The sequence below is a fragment of the Squalius cephalus genome, assembly GCF_949319135.1.
Source record: "Squalius cephalus genome assembly, chromosome: 2".
In the NCBI taxonomy this organism is placed as follows: domain Eukaryota; kingdom Metazoa; phylum Chordata; class Actinopteri; order Cypriniformes; family Leuciscidae; genus Squalius; species Squalius cephalus.
Genome location: NC_137123.1, coordinates 1,747,305 through 1,769,646, shown reverse-complemented (window position 1 = coordinate 1,769,646; position 22,342 = coordinate 1,747,305). Strand labels below are relative to the sequence as shown.

The 22,342-nt window shown below is 40.6% G+C and overlaps 1 protein-coding gene across 2 annotated transcripts; it reads right to left on the bottom strand.

The window, feature by feature from the left end:
* Positions 1–2,550: 2,550 nt before the first annotated feature.
* LOC307154393 (cytochrome P450 3A30-like) lies at positions 2,551–21,139 on the bottom strand. 2 transcript variants are annotated; one of them, XM_079864310.1, is made up of 14 exons: positions 21,121–21,139; positions 20,909–21,004; positions 18,702–18,795; positions 18,473–18,525; positions 17,028–17,127; positions 12,732–12,845; positions 12,361–12,449; positions 7,669–7,817; positions 7,338–7,468; positions 5,628–5,709; positions 5,384–5,544; positions 5,082–5,308; positions 4,073–4,235; positions 2,551–3,989 (listed from the first exon to the last, which is right to left on the bottom strand). In XM_079864310.1, the coding sequence occupies exons 2-14, from the start codon at positions 20,977–20,979 to the stop codon at positions 3,888–3,890; spliced, it is 1,536 nt and encodes a 511-aa protein (XP_079720436.1). In that variant the 5' UTR covers positions 20,980–21,004; positions 21,121–21,139; the 3' UTR covers positions 2,551–3,887. The 2 variants fall into 2 exon arrangements, with proteins under 2 accessions (XP_079720436.1, XP_079720435.1); XM_079864309.1 differs by lacking the exon at positions 21,121–21,139 and having other exon boundaries at positions 20,909–21,088.
* Positions 21,140–22,342: the final 1,203 nt, after the last annotated feature.

The window sequence follows — 22,342 nt, the reverse complement described above, 5'->3', positions numbered from 1 at the left end:
TGTAGCCCCACTAGACTTTTACGGAGAAATTTTGTTTGGTCCCCGGGGGCCACTCCCCCCCCCCCCGCGCTGGGCCCCCCCAAACCCAAAAAATGCAGTTTTTCCGAAATAACTACCTGAACCGTGGCACCGAGGATGAAGACATTTTTATGGTATGTTGGTCTTAAGGGCCCACATCAACCTAGCCCATAATCACTCATTTGTGATTTGCGCCCCTTCCCATAAAAAATGAAAATGCAATATTATTCTGCTTTAATCGCCCCTATCTTCAGTGGAGATGTTCAGAACTGCACCATATTTCATGTGTATGATTAACTTGACATCCTCTGGGGGTATGCTAAGTTTCATAGAATTTCATCCATGGGGGGGTATAAAATAAATTCATTTATGTGCACATTTAGTGACTGTACACTCATCGGCCTGTAGATGGTGGTGTTGAGCGAAGGGTTGCTGGTTTAGGATGATACTGTCACACACACACATGCAGGAATACAAACAAACGCAAGCATGCACACACACTGACATCCACACGCACAGACACACACCCATACACACACATACAAATCCACATGCACAGACACACACACACAAACACACACGCGTTCTTAAAATTCAATCAACACTGTGAATTATTAAACAAACTGCCGATGTAGCATGAAAAAGACTTGCTTGAACACAATAAGTGTGTTTTTGAAACTCATTTTTGTAATACATTATGTAGGGAAAACCACTGTTATGGATGTGACGTTTTCACATTATGGATGTTAAGTGTCTAAACTAATGACTTTTGATATAAAACTTAAATAGTAATGGCAAATAATTACAAAACTCTAAATTATCCATGATCCACAGGAATACTCCAGACAGTCTTTTAAAATATACAACTTATATACATAAACACGCAATACAGCCAAATTGCTCCACGTCATTTATTTTTGTGGAAAGCCAGTGCAGCAGTGCTTAATTTGTAAAGTGGGAGGTCCCGGAGCGCAGAGGGGGGGTGGATCCGGCGACTCAAAACCGGGGTTGGAGGTAACGGAACAAAAAAAATAAATAATAATAATAATAATTACACTGCCTAAGTAGATACTCTGCAGGGACAGCGCCAGAGAATTTTTAACGCATGTTCTGAGTGGGTTCTAGATCATTGACGGGGGGAGCTGCGCAAAACTTGGCCACTAAATATTTAATATTCAGTTATGTTAATGATCACAATTAAAGTTTTAATTTTATTAAATTGAACAAGCGCAACATTCAGCATTCAATCAAATAGGCCTATTCTAAAAGATGTAGGCTATTATTAATCATAATGTTATTTCAACACAATCTCGTTATTTCGAAATAATATGTGTGCGTGCATCTGTAAATCCGGTGACGCGTGTATTGATTTTTATTAATAAACAAGTGTTTTCTCTAAAAGTGTCGACTCGGCTGCAAAGATGAAGTTGACGATCGCCATCTCCGTGTGAACGCGCTTATAGAGAGAAATGCACATAAATAAGCCTAATGGATTACATAATCAGAGAGTAGCCTTTATCTTTTTTCGTTTTGAATTATTTCGTTTAAAGACATTTCAAGCTTTGTGTATTTGATGTAATTGTCATGTCTGTGTGAGGCATACACTGAGTTTCGTTAAGTTAGGATGTGCTCTAGTTCACGTGCAATGCAAGTGAGCGCGCTGGCGCCTCCGTTATATTTGTTTCGTAGGCCTATTCATTAAATACAGGCATTTGGTTGATGAAAAATTGATTAGAATTAAGATACAATTTATACAAAACGAAATTCACTTTAAAGAAAGGCTTTCTACAAAACAACTTGATGAAGTGGTCAAAATCATGTCTGACCCGCTCCATGTCTCATATTGCGCATCCTATCTTACTCGGTCGTGCTGTTCACTTTTCATAAATCAACATAAATGGAAAAAAAACAACAACATTATAATATTTTAACAAATATGAAACTAAATGCGCTTTTTTAATGGCTACAACAGTAAAGTAGGCCTATACATAGCGTCTCTATTTGTACAAATTTCTGCACATTAATTTAATTCTGAATTTTGCACACACAAGTTGAAAGGCATTTGTTCAAATCAAGTTCACGGATAATTGTGCGTGCATTTATTAATCATTATGATACTAAAATCCTAACAAATAGGCTATGTACAAAAAAATCAGATGAGCCCATAATATGAACGCATTTACACGTTAAGCGTTTTCCTCCCATAGAAAACCATTATAAGAACGCTTAATGTGGCTTAATGCAGATTAGAATGTCCCCTTATTATGTCGAAATAACGAGATATTATGTCGACACTAGGCTACTGTGTCCACCGTGGTCTCCTTTTTGATCAGCAGAAACGATTTTTGCTTGTTTGGGATCTGGTCAGCGTATTTGAAAAAGTTTAAGCAAAATTTCCTGTCTTTTTGACATTTTCCCCTGAGTGAAACGATCGAGGCTAACAGCAATCTCAACTCGTACAACAAGCGCGCAAGTCATGTGTCACAAACATTGAAAACTACACAAACAGTAATTTTATTTTTTTTCATTTAGGCAATTAATTTTATGAGGTGCCGGATCCAATGTCGGAGGTGACGGAACATGTTCCGGCGTGTTCCGGCTCAAATTAAGCCCTGCAGTGCAGGCCTGAGCGGCGGTCATATTTTGTACCGCCATGCGGTACATCTAGTTTCTTAACAGGTTAATTTCATTTCTGGCGTTTTCTCAATCATCAAAGTAAAACCTTTAAAGGGCACCTATTATGCCCCTTTTTACAAAATGTAATATTGGTCTTGGGTGTCCCCAGAATGTATTTGTTAAGTTTTAGCACAAAATACCCCACAGTTAATTTATTATAACCATTTGAAAATGTCATTTTTGGGGCCTGTTTTAAAAAGAGCTGTTTTGGTGTATACCACCTTAAATGTAAATGAGCTGCATATCCCCACCCTGCTGGACCCAGATAATGAAGAGAGAGACTCCGGCAGAAGAAACGCGAAATGAGAATGGACCAAGACGTCTCGGAATGGTTATTTGTTACATTTATGTACTTACAAAGTTTTAATCGCGTCCCCTTTGCAATTATGGATGTGCAACACACACACACACACAAATTGTGATAACGTTCGCGCAATTTTTTGAAACTACATACACACAAATACTGTGATAACGTTTGCTAAGTTCAAACTAATTTTTTTTTTTTTTTTTTAAGCACAAACGAAATTATATCTATGTGGTGCTGTTGCGTCATGTTGACATTACTTGTCGTACAGGTGCTTATGTGGCAAATGTGAGGAGATGGCTACAGAACCAGAAAACATATGCTGCAGGGAGATAGACGTTTATATACTGTCTATGGAGATAGAGCAGGTATTAATTTATTTACATTTGTAATTGCTGCAAAAAATAATACGTGACATAAAACTGTCTGACGTTGTTTGTTGAGACATCCTATGACGAAGGATTATCGCAATTCTACGTCACAGTGAGAGCAATCTTAGAACAGCTCGTTCGGAGATAGTGCTTATGATATATTGAGATTGTAAAAAAACCACTGGGTGGATTTTTATCATTCTAGGGTGGTTTTGCTCACACACTGCCAACACACATTTATGTTCAAACACCATGTAAAAGTGAATTTTGCATAATAGGTGCCCTTTAAACACGAGTCTCAGGGAACAACAGGATCGGTCTGACATTCACTACTGAAGTAAAGTTGCTAAACCTCTCAGTCCGAGTCCGAAAGGCACTGAGAACCTCAGAGTCGAATCCTCCTCTTCACTGAAGACTAGAGACTATAGACTTGAGATAAAATATTCTTTTATTTTAAAAGACCCATCAAACCTTCTCCTCGGACTGAAAGAGAAGTGTGCAGCGGACGAGCTGCGTTACTATTTGTTGTTACAAACGTCTGAAGCTGTCCGAGGCTCGAGTTTGAGCTTGATGGGGTCTTTGGGAGCCAGTAGACCATATAGGCCGAGCTCCAGAGGAACCTGTGAAGAGCAAGAGAAGGTCAGTGTGAGCGAACGAATGAACGAACGTCCTCCTGTTACCAGAGACCAACCCGTCTGCTCACCTGTGTCTCCGCACACACAGAGACGTCAAACCTCTGCAGGATCTCCACGATCGCCAGCTTCATGGCCACCTGAGCAAATCGCATCCCGATGCAGTTCCTGGGACCGAGTCCGAAGGGCATGTACATGTAGGGGTCAATCGTCTCCTTGTTTCCTTTAGTGAACCTGTTAATAAGGCAGGAAAAAGACACGTTGGGTTGAAGTATTTATACAGACAATTACTCTAAAGAACCAACCTTGGGTTCCTAGTGCAACAGTGCCGCTTACTTTTTCAACAGCCTTGGTTCCGGAAGTATTTTTTCCATTGGGATTTTACAGATATTTTCTAGAGAGTTATAATCCATGAACCAAGCCAACCAGCTATCAGAGAATGTTCTCTCAAAGTTATGAACAAATGTTCTTCCAGTAACATTAATGGAACGTTCGTTCAAAGTTATCTGGTCTTTAATAATGTTCTCAAAACGTTAGCACAAAAACATTATTTATACATCATTCATGAAGCAGTTTGGCTGAAACATTTTAGTTGGACGTTCATCTAAAGTTTTTTTAAATGTTACTACTCGTTTGAGAACATTCAAAAGTAACGTTCCCATAATGTTTGAAGAATGGAACGTTCGCATAACCAATAAAAAAAACTGGACATTTAAAGAGTTCTCTAAGTGCAGTTTCATTGTTTTGATTCCCTGATACGTAGAGATTTATTTGGGTTTTATGGGTAATGCAGTTTCTCACCAGGATTCCTGCTGATAAACACAATTCTTTGAAAAAATAAGTTTAAATAATGTGGCATGACAGCATAATCAAAAGCAGATACCATAGATGAGCAACCTTGTAGCTCACAATAAGGTCTGTCTTTAAAGTTTTATAAGTTATCGTTAAAAATGAATTGTGGATTTGAATGGGATTTTCCACGTCCAGGACAGACTGTTGGGCTTTATTGTATTTGCTAAAGCTTGACTGTAGCTTCACCGGACTCGTATAATGAGTGAAACAGGAGAAACCCGTCCTGACCTCTCTGGTTTGAAGCTCTCGGGGTCACTCCAGTAATCCGGGTCTCTGTGAAGAGCGAAGGTCGGGATCATGACGACCATATCTTTAGGGATGATGACGCCGTTGATTTCCACCGTTTTCTTGCAGACCCGTTCAAGTCGAGCTACGACAGGGAACAGCCGGAGGGACTCGTTCAGCGCGGCGTCCAGATAGTCCATGTTCATGACGGCTTCGTAGTCCACCGGGGCCTTCAACACACAATCAATGGTTAAAGTCTCAAACTCATCACGCCGATCCAAACTAGTGTTTCAATAGAGTACTACCTTATTTGGGAAGGTCTCGTCGATCTCCTCCTGCAGTTTCTTCATGGCCTCTGGGTTGGTTGCGAGATTGTAGAAGAAGAACGACAGAGTGCTGCTGCTGGTCTCGTAACCGCCGAAGATGAAGATCATGGCCTGCGATAAGATCTCGTGGTCGCTCAGACCTGCACAGGACACGGTTTAAGGTATGTGTCTTCACATATGGAAGAAAGATCTTTCTCATGGTTAACCATCTGAGATGCTTCACCTTTCTCTGTGTGTTCCTCGCCATGCTGAGTTTTCCCTGCCGTCTGAGAATCGACCATCAGCTGCAGGAAGTCAACTCTCTTCTGCAGGAATTCAGAAGAGTGGTTTAAAACATCATGACTATATAGTTGTTGTAGCAAATTAGCTCAAAATAAATATTAAAAATCAATCATAACTTGTAATAATTATATATGAATATTTGGATCAATTAATATAATTAATTTATTGTAGTAAAATTAACATTACAATCAATCAACCTGTTTGTCCCATGAACAATTATTTATTAATTCTAAGAAATGTTCATTTCCGGGGGAGGAAAATGTCTTTCTTACTGTATAGTACTACTAAGAGCCTGTAGTCACAGTCTAAATCGTAAAATAAACTTTGTTGCAAGCAGAGAATCAGAACCAAATACGTATTGTGCACAAGTTTTATTAACTAAAATCACAAACATAACTAAACTAAACGCACAACATACAATCACACAAACTAGGGTAAAATGGGAAGTGACAAAATGAAACCGGAAGCAGGAAATGGAACTATGGAAAAGATCCATTTAACTATGAAAAGAACCATCAGCTTATTATTTTCAGAGCACCTCATTAAATGTATACTTGCATGGCCTTTGCAGTGAAAGCATTTCGTGAAGTTTCTGAAAAAGGATTTTGATGGTCCCCTTAGTCTCAATCGATTTCTTCTGCCTTGAATGAAGAAATGGTGATTCATTTGCATGGTTTGTTTGACTCTGTTCTGGTTGAAAGTTCTCTCTCTCTCCATGAGCACATGGCACCCTGGGCTGGAGAGGCCATGCAGAGCAACCAGGAGAAGGGAGGAAGTCGGAAGAGTTGATGGTTGGAGTTGCATGGTTGGAGAATGAATCAATTGTGCCAAACTCCTGATGTTGTCCTTGTTCTGTTCCTTGTTCTCCTGAATGAGCTCGTGGCTAGTTGTGAGTCAAGGCCTGCTAGCTTGGGGCCTGGGGCCTGGTGCAGCCCTGCAGGACAGCAACCTGAATGTACAAGAGAAGGCCAAGAGAGGGAAGGGCTTGTGTAGAGGCCATTTAAAGCCTGAGAACGGTCCCTCCTCTCAGGGTTGGGGGAAATAAGAATAATAAGAAAGTAGAAAGGGGGAAATTCCAAGCGGGAAATTCCTCTGTTGGGAGGATTTGTGACTATGTTTCAAGTGTGGGCCTTGCCATTTGTCTCCATTTATACTCAGATAGATATCACAAACACACACACTGCATTCTATGAGAAGGTGATGTGAGTCATTAAATGAGGATTAATTAGACAGGAGACACGATATAGGTGGGGTTACATTAACTAGAAGTTCTCTCATAAAGCATGCATAAAATAAATAGAAATGCAAGAGACAGTATACGAGACATAAAATTATCACACACAATGTCCTGGGATGCATGTTCATTTATAGATCAGTTTGTCTATAATTTAATGCAGGAAAGTCTGTTTTAAGGGCTGTAGGTCTTTCCTATGGCCTCTGTCTTATCACATGACCACATTTTTCAGAACAATAAAACCATCTTATCTGATGGTCCCCCTGCTGACTGAGGCCTTTTCTGCTCTCTTGCCTCTTTTGGGGAGATATTTCATTCCTAAAAGTGGGCTTTAAAGCTTATTTGTTAAATGTAACAAATGGTTATGTGTCTGATTGTCTCAGTCGTTACATTGTTCATGTTAAGCGTTTGTTGTACCTTCTTGTGGTCGTTGGCCACTCTTTCAGACTTGATCTTCTGTAAGGCAGCGTAGAAGAAATCAGTCACAGATGACGGGAAAAAGCTGAAATCCATTTTTTCCAGGACGGGTGTGATGAAAGGAAACAGAGCTACAGAAGAAATTAGAAAAGGTCTTAACAGGGAATGTTCTGGCAAAGTTCTCTCAAAGTTATGAACAAACCTTCTTCCAGTAACATTAATAGAATGTTCGTTCAAAGTTATCTGTAGTTCTGTAAATACTTTGTTCACAGAGTTTCCTACATTAGCTTTTGAAGAGTGCTTATCTGACAGGCCTAGTTGAGTTATTTACCGCTGGCCAGGAACACAGGGTTTAGTAAGTCAAACTCCAGCATTTTCTTTATGTTGGTCACAAATGGATCTTTGGGGTTGTTGAGGGAGTCGATGTCCACGCTGAACGCTGTGCTGGTCACCACATCCATACTGTATGCGCCAAAGAACCTGAACACATGCAGTCAAGAGAAAGCCATTATTATTCTCATCTGACAAATATACAGCCTATATACTCTACTCTATATGTAGTGAATGTTTCCACTGTCCGGGAGGTTATTAAAGGTGATTGGTGAGGAAATTGAACACCTATGATAATTATCGTGATATTATCACTATAATACTGTCTGCCTGCTGCTGCTTGAGTTGGTTTGCGTCTGAAAGCTGTGTATATCTTTCTGTCTTGAATTATTATTTACTATCATTCCCTGTTGTTTATACTGCTAAATATAACTTACTCAACATCAAATATTAACCTAACATCGCTAGCTTCAATCTAAATCGTTGCAACACGCTATTAATTCGCTAGCCTGTTAGCGTGCCATCCGTGCACTCTTTATTTATTTCTTTATTTCGCTTGTGCCTTTTCCAAATCCATCAAACAACTGTGGTGAGTATCAGTCAGTCAACAAACACGGTGAGTTATGTCATTTTCTCCTCTTATTGTCCCTTGCACTTCATTCAACATGTTTAGCATATCCTTCACTGTCAGCACCGGATTTACATGTGATAAATGCAGGGAGATAGTCAGGCTGGCGGAGAAGATTTCAGAACTAGAGACATGCATCCAAACATTAATTGAGGTTAATTGTAAGAGTGCAAAGGCTTTAGATACTGATTTGGATGTGACTAGCTTAGTGAACTCTGTACAATGTTCGGTTCCAGCTGTAGAGCCCGTGCAGCAGGGCAACTGGGTGACGGTGAGGCGCTGTAGTCGCGGGACAAAACAACGCTCTTCCGTTCCGATTACAATAACAAATATCCTGAAGAATCCAAGTATCCTGTTGATTGTGCCCTAGTTATTGGCGATTCTATTGCACGGAACGTGAAAATAGAGACACCAGCCACCATAGTCACATGTTTGCCGGGAGCCAGAGCGCCTGACATCAAAGCAAATTTAAAAGTGCTGGCTAATGCTAATCCTAAATTCTCTAAGATTATTATTCACGTCGGCACTAATGATGTTCGACTCCGCCAGTCGGAGATCACCAAAATTAACATTAAAGAGGTGTGTGAACTCGCAAGTACGATGTCAGGCACTGCAATTTGCTCTGGCTCCCTTCCTGTTTGCAGGAGTGATGAGATACTTAGTAGATTGTCCTCACTAAATGGCTGGTTGTCTAAGTGGTGTCCGCAAAATAATATAGAATTCATAGACAATTGGAAAAGTTTTTGGGGCAAACCTGACCTGTTGAAAAGAGATGGTATTCATCCCTCCTGGGATGGTGCTGCTCTTCTCTCTAGTAATATGGCTCATAGTCTTAGAGCTCAAACATGACAATCTGGGGTTCAGGTCAGGAAGCAGACAGACTGGCTAAACCAACCGTCTGCTGGCTGTCTCACGTCACCAAGGTCAGATAAATCCCATCACATAGAGCCTCTTTCACCTAGATATCATAACATTGAGACTCTTTCACCTAGATATCATCATATAGAGACTGTGTCTGTTCCCTGAATTAGGAAATACAAAAAACTTCCAAACCCATCTAAGGGTAAAAGTTTTATTGATGTTCAACAAATAAAAAACAGATATAATACAGATGAGCAAATGATAAAGCTCGGGTTGCTGAATATTCGATCCCTTACTTCAAAAGCTCTTATTGTTAATGATATGAGTACAGACTATAATCTAGATGTGCTGTGTTTGACAAAAACCTGGCTAAAACTAGACAATTATATTACTTTAAATGAGTCAAACCCCGCAAGATTACTGTTATAAACATGAACCTCGTCTGAAAGGCAAAGGGGGAGGTGTTGCTGTAATTTATAGTAATATCTTCAGAAGTCTTGTTTTAAATCTAATTCTTTTGAAGTGTTGTTGCTAAATGTAACAATATATAGTGTAAATGATAAATCACGTTTAACATTTGTGCTGGCTACTGTATACAGGCCACCAGGGCACCATACAGACTTTATCAAAGAATTTGCTGACTTTCTATCAGAGTTAGTATTGGCTGCAGATAAAGTATTAATTGTTGGTGATTTTAATATACACATAGATAATGAAAAAGATGCATTGGTATTGGCATTTAAAGACATTCTGAACTCTATTGGAGTTAGACAACACGTGTCAGGACCTACTCATTGTCATATTCTGCAGCAGAGCGTTGACATCTCAGATCATTATCTAGTCTCGTGTAAATTACATTTAGCCAAGGCTGCAAAGCTGACTCCGTGTTACAAATATGTTAGACCTATCACTTCTGCCACTAAAGATTGCTTTATTAATAATCTTCCTGATCAGTTTCATCATCTCAGCATCCCAGATAACTTTGAAGAACTAGATATTGCGACAGAAACTTTTAACTCTCTCTTTTCCAGCACTTTAGACACAGTTGCTCTGTTACAGTTGCGCTTAAAGAAGATTAAAGAAAATAGTCCAATGCCGTGGTACAACAAGCGCACTCCGGCTCTTAAGAGAGCAGCCAGAAAAATGGAGCGTTGCTGGAAGAAAACAAAACTAGAGGTATTTCGCATTTCATGGAAAGAGAGCTCGATTGCATACAGAGAGGCCTTAAAAGCTGCTAGATCTGCTTATTTTTCAACCCTATTAGAAGAAAATAAACAAAACCCTAGATATTTATTTGAAACAGTGGCTAAACTAACGAAAAATAAATCTTCAACCCCAGATGTTTCCAAGCAGCACAGCAGTAATGACTTTAAGAACTTCTTCACTAACAAGATTGATAATATCAGGGAGAAAATTGTCAAATGCAGAACAATTAGTCCATGCGTTCATGACCTCAAGGCTAGATTATTGTAATGCTCTACTGGGTAGTTGCCCTGCACGCTTAATAAACAAACTACAGTTGGTCCAAAACGCAGCAGCTCGAGTTCTTACCAGAACCAGGAAGTATGACCATATTAGCCCGGTTCTGTCAACACTGCATTGGCTCCCTATTAAACATTGTATACATTTTAAAATATTGCTGATTACTTACAAAGCACTGAATGGTTTAGCTCCGCAGTACTCAAGCGAGCTCTTAACGCATTATAGTTCTTCACGTCTATTGCGATCTCAAAATTCCGGCCAGTTGATAATACCTAGAATATCTAAATCGACTGCTGGCGGTAGATCCTTCTCCTATTTAGCACCAAAACTCTGGAACAGCCTTCCTACCATTGTCCGGGAAGCAGACACACTCTGTCAGTTCAAAGCCAGATTAAAGACACATCTCTTTGACCTAGCGTTCACATAATACATTATAGACTTCTATAATTCAATGTTAGGCTCAATAGATTAGATCAGCCGGAACCGGGAACACTTTCCATAAATCCTGATGTACTCGTTACATCATAAGAAGAATGGCGTCTATGCTAATATTAGTCTCTCTGTTTATCCCGAGGTTTACCACAGTCCGCCGGATCCAGGCCGTATCCAGATCTGATGAAGGACCTGCTCCTGGGCGCGACGACAACGTAGTCCTGAAGTGTCAACTAGTCTCTCCCCTGTGAAGGCCTCCCTCCCTTCCCTTTACCTCAGTACAGATAAAACGTTCTTGGGATAATTCTGGTTCGCGTGGCTATGCAGACGCGGCAAATTTCTGTATTATACATTTTTAAGGCCAGACAAGTAGTTTGTTGAGGGTTGATTTGTGAAGGACTACATGTCTGCGCACATATATATTCAAACGCGCATACCTATGGACTGAACATGTGATGCGCATGTGCCGGCTGTCTGTGCTTTCGGGTTTGCTTTTTTGATGTTTGCGCAGAGATAACGGATAATCGTTTGCACCTTCGAACCTATTTCAGGGAGTGCATTCTCGAGACACCAGACACTGTTTTGTGCGGATGAGCGGCCGGAGCGCGTTAAGAGTTTTTCTGTTAGAACGGTGTCATGTAAGCGGCCACTAAGTTAATAACTAATGATCTTCGCACCGGAAGTGAATAAATCAAAACTAAATTTAGCTGGATAATAACTTTATCCTAATGCTGTTGTACAGCCTAAAGAATCTGTTACGCTAATTTCTATTATAACTGTAAAACTGCTTTGAAACAATCCATACTTTTAAAAGCGCTTTATAAATGAAGGTGACTTGACTTGACTTGACTTGACTATTGCGGCTCCGTTCTTATCTCTTCAGATATCGAGAAGCGTTTGTGATTGTGGCAAGGGGGGCGTGGAGAGAGGGGGGAGAGAGAAAGGAGACGAGTGGTGCGTAAGTAGGTCAAGTGCAAATGACGAACACCTGTGTCTTGTTGCAGTAATTGGCATGGAGAGACCGGATATAAGCCGCTGTGGAGTGAGAGACGAGAGAGAAGGACTGAGGACTCGTACACCGCCAACCAGTGGAAAGTCTGATCAAGAAAGTGGAAAGAGTCAGAGCTGATATAGCGGAAAGATTGCTTAGTGTTGCAGTGTGCGCGCCTTTTGTTTTGATTGTTTTCCTTTTTTTTGTCAATAAACATTTGAGTCCCAGTCACGCCGACGCTGTCGTCTTCCTTCCAAACCCTGAGCCTCATCACAGTGATATTATGCAATATGTCTCACTCTTTAATATCCACATTTTCTCCTCGAGTTGCTGATTTCCCCAGATTCTGAACTAGAATTTGAGAGTGTGTCTTCATGATGCCAAACATCTAGAGTGAGAAACAGAAGTACATCATCATCATAACATCTTCATCACACACAGGTAATGTTTGATATTTATTAGGAAGAGAATCAAACACACACACATCCTCCTCAGCATGAATGATGCTGTAGTTCAGTTCAAATTAGTCATTCATCTCAAACTGAATTCTTGTTTTTTTTTATTGTAGCGCAATAGTACTGCCTTCAGGTAATGCTTCAGATAAGCGATGTAATAAATACTGCTGTAAAACTTGTTTGCGTGAGAATGATCCAGATAAAGACTCACGGACCTCCTTTAACCTCCCGCTGGTGAAAGAGGGCGAGAGGACGCTGCGTATTCTCCTCCAGTCGTTGTCTTCAGCGATGGACACGGCGTCGTACAGCTGCCCGTTCAGACGGAAGTTCTGCCAGATCAGAGGACAAATGTGTATACAGTGAAGATAAAATGACAACACAAGCACAATCTCTGGCCTGAAAAAATTCCAATGATTAATAAAAATAATTCATATTTATCACCTGAAGTACCTTTATATTTTACAGTGATAAAAGATAAAAACTATATTTCAATCAATCTGTATTCTCTCGTAAACTTTTGCATCCCCAGAGAAACTTTACGTTCTCTCACAACATGATCCTGCATGGGTTGGCTGACCATATTCAGAAGGAGATCTTTACGCTGGAACTGACTTATCGATCTGGCATTACGAGTGGACGCACAGTTACAGTGACTGGAGAGGCGAACTCTCCAGGCGATGGTTTCCGAGAACCCGGAGTATTTCAGAGCCAGCGGTAAGAATACGTTCAGCCAAGCTTTAGATCATGAACCCATGCAGGTAGGCTTGGGAATCGGTTCCAGGTTCCGGTTTGGAACCGGTTCCAAACGTTCCGATCCATCGGAATTGTACACGTCCACACGTTAACGATTCCACTAACGATTCCGAACGTTCCGTTCTGTCCATTCCCGCGTCACGGCACGACGTCACAGTATGGGACTGGATTTTTAAATGATCCCCAAAAGCGGCATTCTACCATTCTACACATTTTGTATATATGTGTGATATTTTTTCCCCCAGGATGGTAGGAGAAGGTACCGCCTTTTTCACCTCTGATTGGCTAGAAGGGCTCTCCTCCGATTGTTTATTTGATTTGGCCGTGAAACGTCATCTCTGATGAGAGAGAGAGAGAGAGAGAGAGAGAGAGAGAGAGAGAGAGAGAGAGAGAGATGGTAGTGGTCGGCTCGCGCGCTAGTCTGTTTTGATCTTCTTTACCGCCAACAGAAGTAAACAAAGTCAATCCAACAGTGTGATAAGTGCGTGCCGTCAGATTTATATTCCAAGTTCACATTTTCATAGCCTGTTTAGATCGAATCCATGAACCGCATTATTACACCGTTTTCTAAGGCTACGCGATCTATTTAAAACAATTTACAATCATAAAATAGCAGAGTGCTATCATGAAATCGTAAAGGCTGTGATATGCGCAAAAAATATATGCGGAGAAGCATGACGCTTTAATTATTTATATGCTGCAGATTGTTAAAAGTTCCTCAGCTCCGTTCATAGTAAACTCTGCTCCACACATACTCAGTCTCCTCATGTGCTGTTTGTTTAGGTTTCCGATAATGTACGTTTGGGAATGCAAAACCTCGGACGCATATTTCATATAACTGTCATCATTTATATGCGTGTCAGCATCTCAGGGGGGAGCATAACAAATATGCTCAAACATTTAAATAATATCCATGGCATTAAATACCAGGAGTGCACTATATTGCAGACAGCCTGCGCTCCACAAACAATGGTAGGTTGGCTTATAAATTATATCAAAACATTAATGCTAGATGTAAGTAACCAATGATCAGCCTGGAGAGATCAAGGATCCTCCCAGAAAAAGCAGACATGCTTGTTTTTCTGCACAAGAACTGCTAGAAATGTTTAAATGTTAAATGATTCATTGATGAAGTTTTTGTGAAAACAATAAAAGTTAAAGTTATGATGTAAACCATGATGCGTTGTTTACTCTTTTATAGTTTAGCACACACGACTAAGTGTGATTACAATACAAAGCTTTGTTTTAGAAATGTTTACTTTTTTTAGAAATGTCAAAGCATTCAACTTCTGTATTGATATTGCACACTTGGTTTTCATTCTCTAAAACCACTTTAAATTAGACATTCAAAGCCAACAACTCTCAAAGCCACCCTGTAAGTGTGCAGCAAATGGTACAGGAATCGATATGGGAATCGATAAGGAATCGCATCGATAAGCAGACTCGACAATGGCATCGATATCGATAATTTCTTAACGATGCCCATCCCTACATGCAGGTGGGTAGAGCTCGGCTTTCCCGGGAGGAGAGAGAAGGATGAGGGCCCTCTGCATGTACTGCGGGGAGGTCGGGCCCTTTTTAAGAGACTGTCCAGTAAAAGATCAAGCCCGGCAGTGTCAGAATGAGAGTCGTATTTTCAAATGCAAGCAAACAGATGATAATACTCAAAACACCACGTATAGCAGGCGGGCGACCAGGATACAAATACACCGGAGAGGATGAGTGAAATGAATAATCCTGTGTGGATGCCAAACGGGAACTGGAATGAAGAGAACTCCAAACGATCTCCAGAAGTCTGGGAACACAGACGAGATCGAGGAAATAACCCGGAATTGGGTAAGAGAGCACAAACAAGAGTGACGAACCGACACCAGGCAATAATCACTCCTGCTAGATATAGGCAGCTAACAACAATATTAACTAGCTGCAGCTGCGGGCTGATTAAATGATCAGCTAATTACTAAGCAACAAACAAGCACTATCCCACACCCATAACAACCAACAGATTTACAAAATGAACACACGGATCGATGAACCGTGACAGGCAGTAGGGCTGAGGTTACTGTCGGGTGGACTCTCCGTGGAGAAATCCTCATCAACTCTCCTCCCGGTAAGACTGCAAGTTTCACCAATGCCAGGCCTTATTGGACTCGGGAGCTGAAGGTAATTTTTGGATAGAACTTTGGCACTTAACCTTCAGCTTCCTATCATTCGCCTAATTCACAAGATTTCCATCAGTACACTTAATGGACAGAAACTTCCAGACATCTCATCCACCACCGACATCATCACTCTCATCACGTCAGGGAACCACACGGAGAGGATAACCTTTATGATCACGGACTCTCCGCTGGTTCCCGTAGTCCCGTTGCCAAACAATTTTTTTGTGTTCCCCAAGAAACTTTGCATTCACTCACAAATCTTTTGCGTTCTCAGATAAATTTGCCTTCTCTCACAAATCTTTTGTGTTCTCAGAGAAACTTTGCGTTCCCTCACAAATCTTTTGTGTTCTCAGAGAAACTTTGCGTTCCCTCACAAATCTTTTGTGTTCTCAGAGAAACTTTGCGTTCCCTCACAAATCTTTTGCGTTCCCAGAGAAACTTTGCGTTCCCTCACAAATCTTTTGCGTTCCCAGAGAAACTTTGCGTTCCCTCACAAATCTTTTGCGTTCCCAGAGAAACTTTGCATTCCCTCACAAATCTTTTGCGTTCCCAGAGAAACTTTGCGTTCCCTCACAAATCTTTTGCGTTCCCAGAGAAACTTTGCGTTCCCTCACAAATCTTTTGCGTTCCCAGAGAAACTTTGCGTTCCCTCACAAATCTTTTGCGTTCCCAGAGAAACTTTGCGTTCCCTCACAAATTTTTAGCATTCCCTGACAAACTTTGCATTCCCTCACAAATCTTCCGTGTTACAAAAAGAAACTTTGCGTTCCCTCAAAAATCTTTTGCATTTCCAAGAGAAACTTTGTGTTCAAATATTTTGCGTTCCCTGACAAACTTTACATTCCCTCTGTTTTTTAAGGACTACAACAAACTGCTCATGGTAGTCCATGAGCTTCCTCCCGGGTTAGTGACATCACTAACCCTAACATTTACATAAACCCGACCCCTGGGAACGCGATTTATAGATTATCATGACAGAATATGCTAATAAATGACTAGAAGATAGTTATCTCCACATCAGCTGCATAACTTCATCAACTAACCGTTCAGAAATGTCCTGTTGCTTCTACATGTTGTAGCTAGACCCTCCCTCCACTTCATCAAGCACTAACCCCCCAAACCCCACCCCAAATCCTTCTTGTCAGTTATTGGCTGGAACAGTTTGTTATGTTTCGTGGTCCAGGCTGGGCCAGTTTGGGTTTTTTTGCCATTTGTGGAGCCTGGGCTGTCTGCAGAGACCACGTTTTTTTACAGTGTGTTCAGGGGACAGGCAGCTAGCGGATTGTGAGGAGATGTTTGCTGTATGTGACAAAAAAATGTTTTGGCCTAAAAAACGCATGACATCGCTTAGAGCACCTTTAACTTGATATAAAAAAATATCTGTGGGCTTTTTTGAGCTAAAACTTCACATACACACTCTAGGGACATCAAAGACTTTTTTTTACATCTTGTGAAAAGGGCATTATACCACCCCTTTAAGAATCAAATTACATTCATAATCAGCCTTACAGTCGTTAAGTTTGTCCCCGGCTTTAGGGCTCTGAGTCTGTAGTATTTCAAAACTATTACATTTCAGAATGATGAAGGTGATTTTACCCTTCTGTTGGTGAAGAGAGAGTAACATTCTTTAATCAGGATGGTTTTGATGATGGATTGATCCATGATGCACAGAACGGGCTGCCTCGCATCGTAGATACTGTGAGAAACACAAACAATTCAGAAAGAAACACTACATTCAGAAGAATCATTCAGTTCATTATAACTGTACGATTGATTATCATGGTCTCATAATGACTGTCTTCCTCGGCTCTTCATTACAGATCTTACTGATCTCATGATGTTGAACCTTCAAACATGTTTGTCATTTCATCTTAAACTGAGTAATTTCTGTTTCAGGTGTTCTGAAATGATTCTTTCAGATGATTCATTGAGATTGATCAGTGAAGTGTCATCTGCATGGGCGAGGCTAGCCCCTTTTTAAAGGAGCTCAGCACCCCTAAAACTTGGAGTAAGAAATGTTGTTATTCTAAAATTTTTGTTCGTCTTTGACAAGGTTAAATAATGTCCAAAACATACTCCGTAGTTTGTGGTTTAAAATGTATGTGTTAAGGATGAAAATGAAAACATCCCCGCTTAGCAAATGGTGTCATCCTCTTCTCTTCTTCTACTTCTCCTCCGTACCGGCACCGCTCAGCACGACCGTTTATATACTGTCTATGAGCACGACCGTCATCCAGCGCGAAACACACGCAGAGTGAGAACCATAGGCGTCACTAGGCCCTTTCTAAACTTCTGCCTAGACCCCCTAAACATTTGTGATTAAGTGTAGGCTACACAAATTTGTGTTCGCTTCAGTCTTGTTAAAATCAGATTCAGAGTGTTCTTCATCTTCAATCCGCAGCAGCGCCAAGCAGAGTGCACGTCAGAAACAGAGGACAGGGTGTGTGTGTGTGTGTGTGTGTGTGTGTGTGTGTTCATCTGAGCCTCATTGGTCTTTCACTGCTCGTCAATGTCAGAATATTTGAGATGACCAATCAAATCAAAGTAGGCAGGCTTTATGTTCACAGAAGCTGCTGAGCGCGAATTTGAGCAGAGCGACTGACGCTTCAGTTTTCGGTCAAGTGCGAGTTAAGATGATGTAAGTAGCTAAACTAAACATTTTATATTTGACAGTTTTTTAGGTCATAAATGTGAGGAGAGAAAAATAAACAGCTGCCCGCACATGGTTTTAAAGCTATTGTTATCCAATTTTTTTGGCCTTCAAAACATCTTAAAATGCACATATGTAGATCAGAGAAATCAAAATTTTCTCGCGGGAAGCATGCCCCCGAACACCCCTAACTACCTCTCATTTGGGACCTCAGTGATTATAAAACCCTGCCATATGCATGTTACTGGATGAATTAATGAAACTAGTTAATAATGAGCATTAGACCATAAACTAACTTTTTTTTTAAAAATCATACCCTCATTGGGGGCTGAGCCCCCCAAAAATGAAAATCCTAGAATCGCCCCTGGTCATCTGTTATTCTCATACTCACCCCCAGACTCGTCCATACTTCTTGAAACACTCGAGGTCGAATTTATGAAACCCCTGAAAGCACAGCGACAGACGAGTTCACATTCAGACACGTTCAGAAGAGTCATAAGATAAACACTGAGAGAAGACTATAGTATCATCCGTGTGATTGACACAGACAGGTTCATGTTAGATTCGCATGGATCATTAAAGAACCTGCGATGGACCGACTTGCTTTATAATAAACTCACCTCTCTATATCTCAGTATCGTTCCGAAGAACGGAATGGGTTTGGGACCCGGTATTCCCAACTTCTTGAACTGACTGTGAGGCCAGTATCCATATCTGGAAGTCACATCAAAATCATTTAAAGGAACACTCCACCGTATTTTCATATTAAACTGTTATTCCCTTAACTAAGACGAGTTAATACATACCTCTCTCGTCTCAGTGCGTGCACTCAATCGCTCTGGCACGCGGTAAAAAGGATAACTATAATGTATGGCGGAATAGCACTGGGAGCACTTCGACTCAGCGCAGTAAAAAGTCACGCCTGAAAAATCCTCTCCCGCCATACATTATAGTTATCCTTTTTACCCGCTTAGAAAAGCGCCATGTTTTATTTTGTGTCACCATACTTGGTCGTGTAACTACTCGTGTAACTGTATTTAAATAGGGAAAACGTGGAGGTGTTTGTTCGCTTCTAACTTCATCTCTGTTTGGTCCCTAATGAATGAACTGGGCTAAGCTAAGTGCTATCAAAGTGTCGCCGCACGCCAGAGCGATTGAGTGCAGGCACTGAGATGAGAGAGGTATGTATCAACTCGTCTTAGTTAAAGGCAGGGTAGGTAGGATTTTTCTGAAAAAAAAAACATTCCAAATTTGTTTAAACTGTCTTTATATGCCAATACATAATTAAAATGTAAGTACTCTGAAAAAGAGAGTATAAAAATCGAGTGACTGTAGACCTTTTAATCTGCAATAAACACAGCTCATTATTTCCATTCACTCCCACCACCTCCCTTCTGAGCTCCTTCCAAAGCCACGCCCCCAAAACACATGAAGGCGCGACGCCAAACGCTCAGGCTCAGCTGGAAGACGGCGCATTTATTTACCTGAGACGAGTGGAGAGGAAGGAGCGCAGTGCATGCAGTGACATCATGTCAGAATCACATGTAATAAAATACCATACTTTATCACTATGAATATAAACAAATAAGATGGCTTTTAGTACTCAGTATCAAGCTAGCATATCGATACTGGTAAAGTTTAAAATATATTTTGTTTGATTCGGTAACGAGCTATATTTATAAGGCAAAGCTAAAAACAGGTTGCATTGATACACGTTTTTCCATTACCATCAGTTAAACTGTGATGAAGGTGAATTTCGTGTAAGATTCATAACATATACGGTGTTTTGCATGTAAGAGTTTCCATGATGAAAGCATTGTTGACTCTGATGAGGACTACACTCCAGAGGCAAGTATCGCATCGTCGGTTCGAGGACAGGTCGTTGTACATTTTTTTTGCCTTGTTTGCCTTCGCTGACTGCATATGCAGGTGCTTTGAATTTTGAATGCTCTTTCTCTGCCATAATTTTACTCTTTGTAGGCTCCGCGCCTCTCTTGCACTCCTCAAATCAAACGGGTGCGCACATATGGGCAGATCTTGTAGCAACAGGGGTGGTAGCCATGGTTGCGAGAGTGAGTGACAGTCGCCCAAACCAATCAATTGTTTCGTCCCGGATGGAAATAATGAGCTGTGTTTATTGCAGATAAAAAAGTCTACAGTCACTCTCTTTTTATACTCTCTTTTTCAGAGCACTTACATTTTAATTATGTATTGGTATATAAAGACAGTTCAAACAAATTTGAAAAAAAGTTTTTTAGAAAAATCCTACCTACCCTACCTTTAAGGGAATAACATAGTTTAATATGAAAAAACGGTGGAGTGTTCCTTTAAATCAAAACAATCCCAGCTGACAAAAATATGTTCTGAGAACATTTTTTCTAATGTTCTTGTTATGTTATGAATTTTTTTTTTTCTGAATTGTGTCTGAACGTTCAAAACATTTTTTTCTTGGTTATATGAACCTTAAGGAAACATTCAATTTTTATCATTTGTCAGACATTATGACAAGTGTTTATTATTACATTAAAACATTACATTAAAATGTTACTTTTAAATGTTTGTTCATAACTTTGAGGGAACCTTGACAGAACGTTTCCTGTAAGCTGTGATTTTAGACAGATCTTATGACACATACAGCATTCGATTTTTGAAATGGAAAAACTGTTAGACCTTCAGACAGAAGAATATCACCTGATACAGGGACTGTAATCAGCCCTGCATCTCTACATATGAGTCAAATGAGGTACTTATTGGCTAATTTTTATTAAGATTCTAGAACTAGAATTAGAACTAATTATTCAGTTTAGTAGAGTCATGAATCACTCACATAACCAGAAGTGCCACAAACAGCATGAGCAGAGCCCATGTTTCAGCGGAGAAGAACAGACCGTAGCTCATGGTTCCTGATCCCGAGACGCTCAGACTAGAAACACACGGCGAGGAGCAGGAGCTTTATTCTGATCTCGGATTACACATTAACCAATGCAGAACACGTAAACACGAAGAACCTCTGCACACACTGACAAACACATAGCTCACCTCTGACCAGACTATTCATCAAACTACTGCAACAATCTATTTCTCTTACTGTTTGTGTCTCTTTCCATCGGATATCACAGGCTCTGTTTGTTGTTTTCGCTTCCAAACACTTCTCAGAGCTGAAGTCATAAATCCCAGAGGAAAGAAAAATCACATAATCTCCTTGAATAATGGTTTGCTCTGGGCGGCACTGAGATCGAATGGAGAGCATCATTCTTCAAACATCATGGAAACGTTACTTTTGAATGTTCTCTGAACGTTCAGAAAAAAGATGTTACAGGAATGTCCAACTTTAATGTTTCAGAAAAAACAATCCATGAAAGATGTACAAATGTTTTTGTGCTAACGTTTTGAGAACATTATCAAAGACCAGATTACTTTGAATAAACGTTAAATTTATGTTACTGGAAGAACGTTTGAACCTTGCCCCCCACTCAGTCAGATGGTCGCCATGGATCCTGTCTCCACGAGCACAACTGTCAATCAGACCGGCGCCATGGATCCTGTCTCCACGAGCACAGCTGTCAATCAGACCGTCGCCATGGATCCTGTCTCCACAAGCACAGATGTCAATCAGACCATTGCGATGGATCATGCCTCCACAAGCACAGCTGTCAATCAGACTGTTGCCATGGAGACTGATGCTGAGGAGATGGATGCTGTGGAGGAAGCGGTGGTTCATAAAGTTGACGGGAACTCAGAACAGCGTATATCAGATGACAAAGGGGTGTGGCTTAATAAAGACTCCACCTCCTCTCAGATCAAAGGTGTGTGTTTGCTGCTGTTGCTACAGTCAGGTGCTGCAGCCCGTCGTGATCCTGGTCTCCTAGTCCAGCTGCAGTTGAAGCGCCATCCATCCAACATCAGCATGTGTTACAGCACAAATCAGACAACATGAGGAGTGTTTTAACCCATGTGTTGTGCAGAAAACCCTTTACCTACTGTGGCGTTCCAGGTCAAAAATGACCCGACTTTTTCAATCGCTTATAAATCTCTCATTATGCTAAATTATTAACATATATTGGATTAAAACTTGATTTGTTTCAATTAGCACAGGCTTTGTATTTCTTTCTTTGATCGTAGGTCTCATTGATCTGTAATGATGCACCTCAGTTTTTAAATGAAAAAAGTACAGTTGAACCTCAAAAACACTGAGGAGCTTGAGTTCAGATCAATGCCCTACGATCATTCAGTGACAAAAAGAAACACAAAACCTGCGCTA

Coding starts and splice junctions, on each gene's coding strand:
- LOC307154393 (XM_079864310.1), bottom strand. CDS start 20,979: ATGAGCTACGGTCTGTTCTTCTCCGCTGAAACATGGGCTCTGCTCATG. Junction 5,545..5,627: donor CGAGGAACACACAGAGAAAG/GTGAAGCATCTC, acceptor TGTCCTGTGCAG/GTCTGAGCGACCACGAGATC. Junction 5,309..5,383: donor ACGAGACCTTCCCAAATAAG/GTAGTACTCTAT, acceptor TGTGTGTTGAAG/GCCCCGGTGGACTACGAAGC.